Source organism: Belonocnema kinseyi, chromosome 6 (genome assembly GCF_010883055.1).
Source record: "Belonocnema kinseyi isolate 2016_QV_RU_SX_M_011 chromosome 6, B_treatae_v1, whole genome shotgun sequence".
Taxonomy (NCBI): domain Eukaryota; kingdom Metazoa; phylum Arthropoda; class Insecta; order Hymenoptera; family Cynipidae; genus Belonocnema; species Belonocnema kinseyi.
Window position 1 is genome coordinate 63,592,022 of NC_046662.1, and position 12,371 is coordinate 63,604,392.

The window sequence follows — 12,371 nt, forward strand, 5'->3', positions numbered from 1 at the left end:
TCTGCTTTTTTAAATCTTTCATTATTTTGGTGATTTTTACGATATGAAGATGTACTTTTTCATTATTCGCATTCAGAGGCAGTTTAAAAAAAGTAATTTTGGTAAAATATTGTTTATAATGTGCACGTCAAGCCCTTTAGATATAAAAGTGGGATCTCTCTTAATTTCCGAGAAATAATTAAAAATGCATTAGAATTCTGTTTTCTTCTAGTTTTCAATTGTTCAAATGCAAATCAAAACTTATTTTTCAACTACAACCCCCAGAAGTTTGTTTTATAGGTTCCCAAAAAATCCAATTAGTGAGAAATTTGGATTTGCTAGTTTTTGATGCTAATTAAGAATTTGTTGCGTTTTTTGAAATACAAATTGTGTATGATACATAAAATACTGCCTTCTATTGATGATAAGATGTTTTCATAAGTTATTTAAACAAGTTATTATTATTTTTTTTTTAATGAATTTTCACATAGTATGTAGAAAATTGAAACTAACCCTTAATTAAACTAAACTATAAACATGTATATTTCTTCTTAAAGCTAGAAAATAATTTACCTTCTTTCGTTATAAGGCAAATATAAAAATTAATTAAGTCAAAAAATATTAATTGTTACAAATATATAAAATATTATTTAAGTGTCATATTATAAAGAATCGGATTTACCGAATAAATTAATTAAGTTTTAGAATAAAAAAGTGTATTTGTGAACCATACCTTCAAAAACAATCGAGAATCTGCGTATAAAAAGGAGTTTGATTGTATATATTCTACTCGTTATCTCTTGTTTAAATTACGATTTTTTTATAGTGCAACACTTGTTTATTAATTATTTTCAAAGTAAAAAAAAAGATTGCGATTTTTAAAAACAGTTGTAACGAATTAAACATTTTTTCAAATTTTTTGTAACAACTTTAAATAATTACTTTATTAATAAAAATTGAAAATTAATGTTACTAATAATTTTCATCAAAAATACAACACTTTTTTCAATTATTTTCAGTGTGAACAAAGAATATTGCGATAAAAAAATTGTAATAAATTGAAAATATTTTTAAATTTTTTGACTATAACTTCAATCAATTATTTTAATAATTTCAAATGAAATTTCATCTTACTAATAGTTTGCGTTGACAAATTTGTAATGCCATACTTTCGATATCATGATTGCTCTATATATCATGCTGAAATTTAACATTTTTCTAATAGTGCAAAACTTTTTGTCAATTATTTTCGAAGTAAACAAAAAAGATGGAGATCTTTAAAAAAAATTGTAATGAACTTAAACTATTTTCAAATTTTTTATTACAACTTTAATGTATATATTATTTTATGAATATTATTAAAAACTCATGTGACCAATAATTTGCGTTTAAAAAATTAATTAATTGCATATTTTTACTCATTATCTCGTTGAAATAAAAAAAAACATTTCTTATAGTGCAACACTTTTTTCTCAATTATTTCTAGATTAAACAATAAATATTGCGATCTTTAACAACAATTGTAATCACTTTAAGCTTTAAAAATGTGTTCTAAAGAACTGCAATAAATTGTTTCATGAATATGAATTGAAAATGTTGGAAAATAATAAAAATAAAAATAAAAATACGTGCTATTCCGAAAAACTAATCCATCTTTGCCAGATCTTTGCCAGATCTTTGCCAGATCTTTATTTTTTTCTGTAATTTAGTACGGTCTATAAACTTGCACTTTCTCGGAGAAATTGGTGTAATCAGAATTGCGCCAGAAACCAACACATTTATACCCCATGTTTCCCCTTAATCACAAAAAGTTTTTGATACGTTTTCAGTCTGGCAGCCTCAAAATATAATCATAAAACAAACAAAAAATGACAAAAGTCCATTTTCGTAATTAAAAAATAGCACCACTTAACATTTATGACCCCATACATTTGAATAATTTTCGACCTAAAAGTACAGACACCGCCGCCCTCGGTCGCGGTCAACATTGTTGGCCTGAAATTACCGGGCATTATATATAATGCCTAGGGGTTATATGTAATGCCTATTGAGCATATATAATGCCTGGATTATATACTTCGTCTGTAACATATACAACACTCAATAAGTTAGAAAATGATTATATTTAGATAATTTGAACAATTTAAAATAAAACATTTTAGTTGAAACTGGTATCCCAAAAAATCCAAGACAAGCCACGATTGCCACATAGAGGACTTCTTCTTGATACATCACGTCATTTTATTCCAGTAAAAGATATTATTCTAACCTTGGACGCCATGTCTTATAACAAATTTAATGTTCTACATTGGCATATTGTAGATGACAATAGTTTTCCTTATGAAAGTTTAGTCTTCCCCGAACTTTCAGCGAAGGGAGCTTATCATCCGTCCATGGTCTACAGTAGAAAAGATGTTCAGAGGGTCATTGAATATGCACGCCTGAGAGGCATTCGTGTTATTCCAGAATTCGATACTCCTGGACATACTGCTTCCTGGGGCAAAGGTTATCCGAATTTGCTCACCAAATGCTACGGTATATTATTTTCCAGAATTTTTTTCCTTTTTTTGACCCAATTTCGTACACGGGAAAATAGCCTAAATAAGAGAGCAAGGGTACCTCTCATGCGATCTGCCGTGATTTCAGAAAACACCTTTAACTAACGAACGAAGCCCATAAAATCGACGAAAACTATTCAAATCTTTATTCGCGTGTATCCGGATTCTTATTTATTTTCTAGAGTTTTCTTCTTGTTTTTGATTAACTTGCATATGATCTTTTCACTTTTTCACGCAACAAAATAGTTAAAAAATGTTAATTAATTACCTAAAATGCAGTTAACGGTGTTGATAGGAATGCCGAAAGAATATGAAAGAGTGGAATTATTATAAGATGTTTTTAAATTATAAAATTATAATTATTATCCAATATTACATATCATTATATTATATTATTATCCATATTTGTTTAATATTTTTAAGGCTTTTTTTGAAGCAGCCGAATTGATATTAATGTTATCCGTTTCAATAAATTAAAATGTGCTATTCAATTTTATGAATAATTATTTATGCGAAATTCTAGCGAAAATAATTCACTCATTTGGATTACAATCATGTAATGAAATTTCACATTTTAATCATAAAACAATTAAATATCATGAGATAAATTTAAAAAAATAATAATTCTAAAATAAATGAGCTAATTTTAACATATTCAGCGTACGTCATTATTGTGCAAATTTCAAAAAGCAACTATTTGAATAATGAGTAATGTATTTATAATATTTTTAAAATAAAATAACGTATGATGGTCTCATTTCTAATTCAAAGCGTTCAGAATTGCACGATTTTAATTTCAATTAAAAAATCTCAAAATTAAATGATTTCAGATTAAAATATCAAAGAAGTATTTTAAAATTTTTAAAATTGTTAAAAAATTAAGTTATTCTAAAAAAAAGTTTCAAATTAAAAGTTATAGCAAATAAAAAAATGTATACTCCAGAAACTTAAAATTTAGAAAAAATCCGAACAGCATCTAAAAATTAAAAAAATTAAGTCGCGAAGACCTAATTTTTTTAATTTTTAGACGCTGTTCTGATTTTTTTTATTTTAAGTTTCTGAAGTATACATTTTTTAATTTTTGATACTTGAATTTTTTTAATTTTTGAAATTTTTGAAAACTGAATGTATTTTGAATTCTTTAGAATTTCAATATATTTTATCATTGTGAAAAAAACGTTAAAAATTAAAAGTTATTTCAAATGCAAAATATTTAAAAAGAATTGATATCACTGAAACTGCAAACTTAAAAAATCCTAACACCATTTAAGAATACAACAAATTTAGTAGCAAAGAATTGGGATTTAAAACTTTGTTGCACTCAAACCCATACAGATTTATATTACTTTAAGTAAAGTTAATCGTTTAGAAGCTAACATTGAATAAATTGTCAATTATAATTTTCGAAATTCAATCATTTCAATTTTAGGCGCAAAACTCATAACACTCAGATTACTGTAAGTAATTCAAATCGTTTATAAATGAATTATTTTTAACTATTCAATTATATTTTTCGAAATTCAACCAGTTCAATTTTAATCGCAAAAATTAAACTTATGATAGGAAAACAATGAAAATTTAGGGTTTACGGAGAAAATTCTCAATTCTAAAAATAAAAACATTAAAAATTAAAGAAATTATTTAATTATTCAATACAAACAAATTTTCTTTTTTTGAACTGAGTTTCAAACGTCCATCTTTTTGGGACTCTTTTCAAATAGAAAAATTTAGTATTTAAATTTACTCCGGAGAAATTTAATTGCAAATAGTTTAATTATAAATCCTTCAAACTGAAAAATGTGCAACTCTCAAGTCTTTCATTTTGATAATATGCGATTTCGAAGAATTTAAGAGCCAGAAAGTTTTGCGCATTTCAAATTTTCATTTTGCAGGGTGGAAATAAATGTGAATTCATTTTTGATTTTAGAAAAGTTCGTCTAATTAGTTTTAAGTTAAATCATAATATTTTTTAATTAATAAGAATTTGGATTTCTATCATTTTATAGGCTTTTACTTTGAAATATTCATCTTAGTTCTGAATTTCAACTTTTTCCTAATAAAAATGTCTAAATAAGAAAGCTTCAGTTTGAAGGTTGTGAGTTTGGGAAGTTTCTGTTTGAAAATTTTTTCAATTTAAAATTATCCAATTTTAAACGCTTTTATTCAGAAATGATACAAGTTAAATTTTTTTCATTCGTTTAGAAGTATTCGCTATTTTTAAATTTTATCCGTCTAAAATATTTTGCATTGAAAAGCTTTAAACTTAAAATTATTGTATATGTTTTTATTAAATTTCAAACGCTTTTAATTCAAAATTATTAAGAATAAATTATGGTTTCGCCGGGTTTGTAAGTTAATTATAATTTCTGATCTTCATAAAATCAGGTGTAGGAAAGTTTCCACGTCGATATATCTATTTTCACGATTTTTAATGACAGTCTCAGCTTATTGCATTTATTAGTTTCTGTAATTTCAGTGTTCAGAAATTCAGAAGGCAAGTAAGCGTATGTCGACCGAGAAATAGATCAATAAATTTATATATTTTTGGATTTGTTAATCAATTAAAAGTATTAAATAAAACTATTTTTTTAAATAATTACATTAATTTTTTTTAGAAATTTCCACATTATTTTTCCGTACTTTAAACAATTAAAATGATTTGAAAAATTATGTTTACTCAATACGTTTTTTAACAATATAACTTCCTGTCACCTTAATACTTTTATTAATTATAACGAATATAGACTTTCAAAAATAAATTTCATTTTTCAGTTAAAAATAAATACAGTTACGACATATATCGAATTAAAAACCTTTCATGTTGTTCAAAGTTTTTTGTAGTTAACGGCATTTTCCCAAAACCTAGAAATAATTATTTAAAAAGTTATTAACAATTTGAAAAATCATTTTAATAATCAGGTGTATCTTTTCTTTACGATTACAGCGATCTAAAAAACTGTTTTTTTTTTAATTTTTTGCAATTAACGGTGTTTTTTCAAAACACGGCAGCGTTTCTTACTAAGGTGGTGTAAAATTTTTTCTTCGAATTTTCATACATATAGCCCAGAAATTGGTTAAAATCCACAAATTATAAATCTATTTTTTTTCTTTGAAAACATGTTATTTAAAAGTGGCCCAAGTCCCATGGTATTTTTAACACGTATTTCCCATAAGAAACAAATAAGTTTTTGTACATTTTATGTAGAATCATCTATAGTAGCTGAATCGAGTTAAAATTCAACATTTCTCTTTCATAATTAGCCACAGAATACTAATTACGAATTTTTTTTCATTTTTTATTCAACTTGTTTCTAAATAACAAAATACTACTTTGTGCTGATAATTAGATGTGCATATGACATTTTAAAACAATTTATTATTGTTTTTAGCAATTTTCTTTTGGAATAATGATAGAAAAGCGTGGATATTTAATCAGTCTTCCACTTTTTGTTCAAATACAAATTAAAAAAAGGTAAAGCCTAATTAATTTTAACAAACCTAATTGTTTCAACAATTTCTTATTATTGTTAATAACATTCTCTTAAAATGATGCTAAAAAATTTCCTCTTTTTGTCGTATTTTCAATTGGAGTAAGGTTAATAATAAATTTAAATTAACCAAATTAATTGTTTAAGCTATTTATCATTATTTTAATAGTATTCAGTTTGAATATTGCTAGAAAGTTGGGGTTTTTCTGAAATTTTCAATTACTTGTCTACTTTGCACTTGAACTTAGTTAACAATTAATTCAATTTAGCAAGAATGATTATTTAAATAAATTATTATTGTTTATAACCATATTATTTTTTATTGATGCTTAATAGTTGCGGTCTCATCTTAATTTCAAACTTTTATCTTACTTTGTTTGTAATTTAAAAGTTTTAAAATTTCCGAAAAACCCGGAACTATCTGCCATAAATATAGATAAAGATAGTCATAAGCAATACCAATTTGTTTAAAAAACTATTTTTGCTTCACTTAATTGATAATATATTGCTTAAAGAATTAGTTTTTTTAAATTTCATTAATTATTACTTCACTCTGATTGAAAAGTGGACAAAAAGTTAAAAACTTCAGAAAAAAACCGCAACTATCTACCATTCATATAGATAAAGATAATTACATGCTATACCAATTTGTCTACACAATTATTTTGGCTATATTCAAATAATTATTAAGCCATTCCAAGTGAAAAATAGACAAATAGTTAAAAGTGTATTAAAAAACGCTAATTCGTACCATTACGGAAAGAGACTATATTATTAATCATAATTATATATTGTTTAAATAATTACATTTTGTTAACTTGAATTACTTATTACTTTTATCTAATTAGAAAGTAGACAAAAAGTTGAAAATTTCAGGAAAAAAACCGTAACTATCTATTATTAATATATAGAAGAAGATAGATATAAACTAGTAAAATTTATTTAGACGATTATTATTTTCAAATTGAATTAAATATTAACTCACAAAAGTGAAAGGTGAACAAAAAGTTGAAAATTTCAGAAAAAAACCGCAAAACGACGAATCTGAATAAAATTTACAAAACAATATATTATGCGAAAAAGTCTCTCTGTCCCTTGGCATGTACGATATTTTTTATAACAAACAGATTATGTCAGACATTTATAGAAAAACAGTCATGATTTTAGGCCATATTAAATTTCGAATAAAGAAAGTATGATTTATGGTAATTTTAATGGTAATTAATAATAACTTTCAATAAATTTCAAAAAATTCCATTTTTCATTGTCTTAAAATTTCCTGAAATTTATTTAAAAAATCTGATCATTTATGGTAATTTTACAGGCAAATATAAATTACCGGAAATTTATGAACATTTTCGCTTATTTATAGTCCTTTTAGAGGTAAATATGGTAACTTACCATAAATTGCCCATATTCAATTTTAAACATTTTTATAAATTACCGGAAATTTATAATAATGGTACAGATAATTAATGAAAACCTGAGATAAATTAGCGAAAATTCAATTAAAAAATGCATATAAATTTCTTGAAATTTGTAAAACAATTTTGTCATTTATGTTAATTTTAAATTTAAATACGGTAACTTACCATAAATTACCTAAAATTCATATTTAAATTTTCTATAAATTTCCCAAAATTTATTTTAAAATTGGTAATTTATGGTAATATTCCATGTAATTTATGGTAACTTAAGATAATGAGCCAAAATTTAATTTAAAAATGTCTATAAATGTCTAGAAAATCATGGACACTTTCGGTCATGTATGATAATTTCACTGGTAAATATATTAACTCACTATAAATTTTCCAAAATGCAATTAAAATTTCTTTTAGAAATTTCTAGAAATGTATGAAATTTTTTATATTTCAGAGTAATATTACAGGTAATTTATAGTTTCTCCAGATAATTTACCAAAAATTCAATTTACAACCCCTATACATTTTCGGAAATTTCCGGACATTTTTGGTAATTTACAGTAATTTTCTCAATTATATATGATAACTTCCCATAAATTACCGCATAATTTTGATATCTGCAACCAAAATTTCCTTTCAGTCTTACGATGAGTGGGCTGATTCACGTAAAATGCGAGCTTATCCATGTATAATTTTAATTATTCACCTCTGACGTCACTTTTCACTCCCCAGGGAGTAAAAAGCACGTTTTACTCCCTAGAAAGTAAAAATGAAAAATTCCGGACTTTTAGAAATAGTTTAAGCTGCTATTACACTTAAATTTGTTTCGTGCAGTAACCCATAAAATTTAGTTTTTATAGAGGTGATTATAACTATATTTGAATTACAGATGAAAATGGTAAATTGAATGGCACTGGTCCTTTGGATCCCACAAATCCGAAGGTGTATACATTTTTGGAACGGTTGTATGAGGAAGTTGTTCAAGTTTTTCCAGATAAATATTTGCACCTCGGAGGAGACGAAGTGCCATTTGATTGTTGGAAAAGTAATCCTAATATCCTCAATTTCATGCAGGAGCATAACATCACTGATGATTTCACTGCAATCGAAAATATATATATTAATAAACTTCTGAACATCACGAATAATCTCAACACGAAACCTATTGTCTGGCAAGAGGTAATTGAAACAAAAATAAATTAATTCATATTTTAGCAGACCTCGCAACCAAAGATTTGCAACTATTTTACAATCCAGTAGTTGCATTTTCAAGCAGAGAAGAGGAATTTGAAAAACATGGGTTACATTTTTAAGCTAATACTGTAATTTCTAAAATAAAGACGAGATTCTAACAAAAAATGTTTCTTAAGAAAAAAAATGAATTTCCATGCAAGAGGGGCGAATTTTCTATCCAAAAAGATAAATTTGAAACAAAACAGTTGAATTTTCGACAAAAGATCACTTAAAGCACAATAGTTTAATTTTGAATAAAATAACTAAATTTTCAACAAAATAGTTAAACTTTCAATGAGAAAAAATAATTATCAGCCAAAATTTTTTTTTCAAATCAAATAGTTCAACTCTAAAGCTAAAGAGACGAATTTAGAAAACATTTGAATTTTTATTAGAAAAAGGTGAATTCTCAACAATAAATATAATAATTGACATTTCAACCAAAAATAGTAATTTTGCATTAAAAATTAGCTAAATTCAACTATAAATGATCAATTTTTAAGAAAAGAATCGAATCCTCAAAAAAATATTCAAAATTAATCTTTAACCAATTAGTTACACTTTTAACCAAAAAAGCTCAAATTTTTACTAAAAGAGATGAATTTTTTAACACGAAAGATTTTTCACTTAAGTGAAAAAAGGCAAGTTCCCTGAATAAAACTTTAATTGTTTATTCGACATTATGAATTTTCAAGTTAAATTTAATTTTCAACAAAATAGATCAATTTTTAAGTCAAAAAGACGATTTTTCTACAAAATATTAACATTTTTAAACCAAAAATATGAATTTTCGATGAAGAAGTTAATTTTTTAACAAAAAGCTGAATTTTAAACTAAAAACGATCAATGTTCAGTCAAAAATGCAACATTTAAACTTGCAATTCAAAACATTGATGTTTAAAAAGAAAATGGACTTTCGACTAAAGAGATGGATCTTCATCTAATAAAATAAATGATCAACAAAGTGGTTCACCTTTCAATCAAGTAGTTTAATTTTTAAACAAAAAGATTTAATTTCTACCAAAATAGATGATTTCACAACAAAATATATAAATTTTCCCAAAATGGAATAGTTGAATTTTTAGATAAAAAATTAATTTTCGAACAAAAAATAACGAATTTTCAACCAAATAGTTCAATTTTCAACTAATAACACAAATTCTTAACAAAGTAGTTTAACCAAGTACTTGACCTTCCAATGAAAAATTTATGACTTTAATTTTCAACTAAAGACGATCAATGATTTTCAAACAAACCTGTAATATTCAAATTTCGTTTAAAAAAATTAATTTTTAACAAAAAAATAGAAATTTCAACAAAATATTGAAATCTTAAATCATTGAAATTAACTTTTAACCACGCAGTTCATCTTACAACAAAGCACTTAAATTTTTACGCAGAAAGATTAATTTTAAACTAAAATAGATCTATTTTGAACCACAAATAGAATAGTGAAATTTCCCATTTAAAAAATCAATTCAACAGAATCGTGAAATCTTCAAATCATACAATTATCTTTCAACAAATTAGTTCAAATTTTAAGCAATTAGTTGAATTTTCTACCAAGAAAGATCTACCTTCTGCGAAGAAGATTAACTTTTTACAAAAAAATTTTTTTTTAAAATAGTTACATTTTCAACCGAGGACATACATTTTCTACTGGAATAGTTCCATTCTTCAACAAAAAAATAAATTTTGGTCCAAAAAAACAATAATTTATATCAAAATAGTTATATTGATTTCAAATTCTCTATGCCTTACGGTCCAATCGTAAATCGAAAAAATAAATATGAGTCAAAAAACATGTTCTTCGAAACTCAGATATTTATTTAATAGAAAAAACTCCTTTCAAAACTTCCTGTCTAAAACGTACTAAAACGTCAGGAAGTTTTGAAAGGAGTTTTTTCTATTAAATAAATATCTTAGTTTCGAAGAACATGTTTTTTTGACTCATATTTATTTTTTCGATTTACGATTGGACCGTAAGACATAAAGAATTTGAAATCTACGATTTGAAATCAATAAATATCAACGGTCGAAGAAAGGATTGATTTGTTTCATCAAATCATTTTACAAAATAGTTATACTTTGAAACAAAGATATACATTTATACTAAATGACAAAACTTCAATGAAAAAAATTAATCAATGATAAAAATTATGAATCTTCAAAATTAAATTATTTTTCGAGAAAACAATTCAACATTTTACTAAATAGATTAATTTTCAAGCAAAAAGATGATATTTCGATGAAGAAGATTGATTTTCTATCAAAACGATGAATTCTAAACCAAATACATGAATTTTACAACAGATAATTCATTTTTCAATTGTTAATTTTAAACAAAACATTCAATGAATTTTTTAATTGTTAATTTTCAACAAAACATTCAATGAATTTTCAATAAACAGTTTAATTTTCTACCAAAGAAATTAATTTTCAAACTATATCAAAATGTAAAAAAATGTCTAGCAAAGCAGTTCAACCTTTAACTAAGTAGTTGAATTGTGAACCAAAACAGATTAAATTTTTACCCAGAGATAAATTTTTATACCAAAGACAAATTTTTAACAGTAAATAAAACAAACTTCAACAAAATAGTTTAATTTTTAATCAGAGACGAATTTTTAACAAAAATTATAACATTATTTACAAATTATTTTAAGTTTCAACCAATTGGTTGAATTTTTGACAAAAAAAGATTAGTTTTTAACAAATCATTTGTATTTTTAACAAAATAATTAAATATTCGATCAAATAGTATAATTTTTAATCACACTAGATGAATTCTAAAAGAAAATATAATATTAGACTTTTCACACAAAAAAGATGGACTTATAACCAAAAATAGTTGGATTTTTATACTGGGTTCCATTAATTCAATTCGCATATAAGGGCATATAAGTTTTTTTTTAAATAGAAAAAAGCTGGAGGATGGGCCAAAGAGTGTGATGTCTGAACTTACATGCTTTACTGATGAAATAAAATCACTAATCTTAATGTTTTCAGGCATTTCAAAAAATGTATTCACACTTATATTTCTATGTATAATGTCAAATGTACTTTAAGCACACCCACCTTACGTCTCAAATCGTCACAAAACCTTTTACCCCATCCCCCTCTCTGCCATTGTGACGTGGTTTTTGAACGGCCCCTCTGAACTACTTCAGCAATTAGTAATTCATATTAATAAATGTTTATGTATGCATAAATCATGTTGACACCGAAAATAAAATATCACCGCAAAATGTTAAGCAGAAACGATTTTTCTACACAACTGATATTCTTCTATTCATACAGGTGTTCGAAAACGGAGTGAAAATTCAGCCAGGGACACTAGTGCACATTTGGCTAGGAAAATGGGAGGATAAAGTTATTAAAGTCACGGAAGCTGGATTTCCGGTATTACTTTCCACTTGTTGGTACCTCGATCACATTGCAGGTGATGGAGACTGGGAAAAATTTTATAATTGTGATCCTCTTTCCTTTGACGGATCTGATGACCAAAAGAAACTTATGATAGGTGGTGCAGCCTGCATGTGGTCCGAATTTGTTGACAGGTATTTATTACAAGTTAAAACTTCATTTATTATTTATCAAAATGTATTCAAGGCAAGAGCCGTCCGCGTACAAAAAAAGGAATTCCTAACTTATTAAGACGTTAATTAAGTCGTTAAAATCTCGCCCTCCCG

General features: G+C 25.3%; 1 protein-coding gene across 1 annotated transcript in view; it reads left to right on the forward strand.

Annotated features, from left to right (window-relative positions):
* The window catches only part of LOC117175422, a 48,554-nt gene that overhangs the window by 11,743 nt on the left and 24,440 nt on the right, over positions 1–12,371 (forward strand). The window contains exons 4-6 of the mRNA XM_033365129.1: positions 2,142–2,514; positions 8,336–8,625; positions 11,980–12,239. Coding sequence (XP_033221020.1) covers positions 2,142–2,514; positions 8,336–8,625; positions 11,980–12,239 — 923 coding nt within the window. The remainder of the gene's footprint in view (positions 1–2,141; positions 2,515–8,335; positions 8,626–11,979; positions 12,240–12,371) is intronic.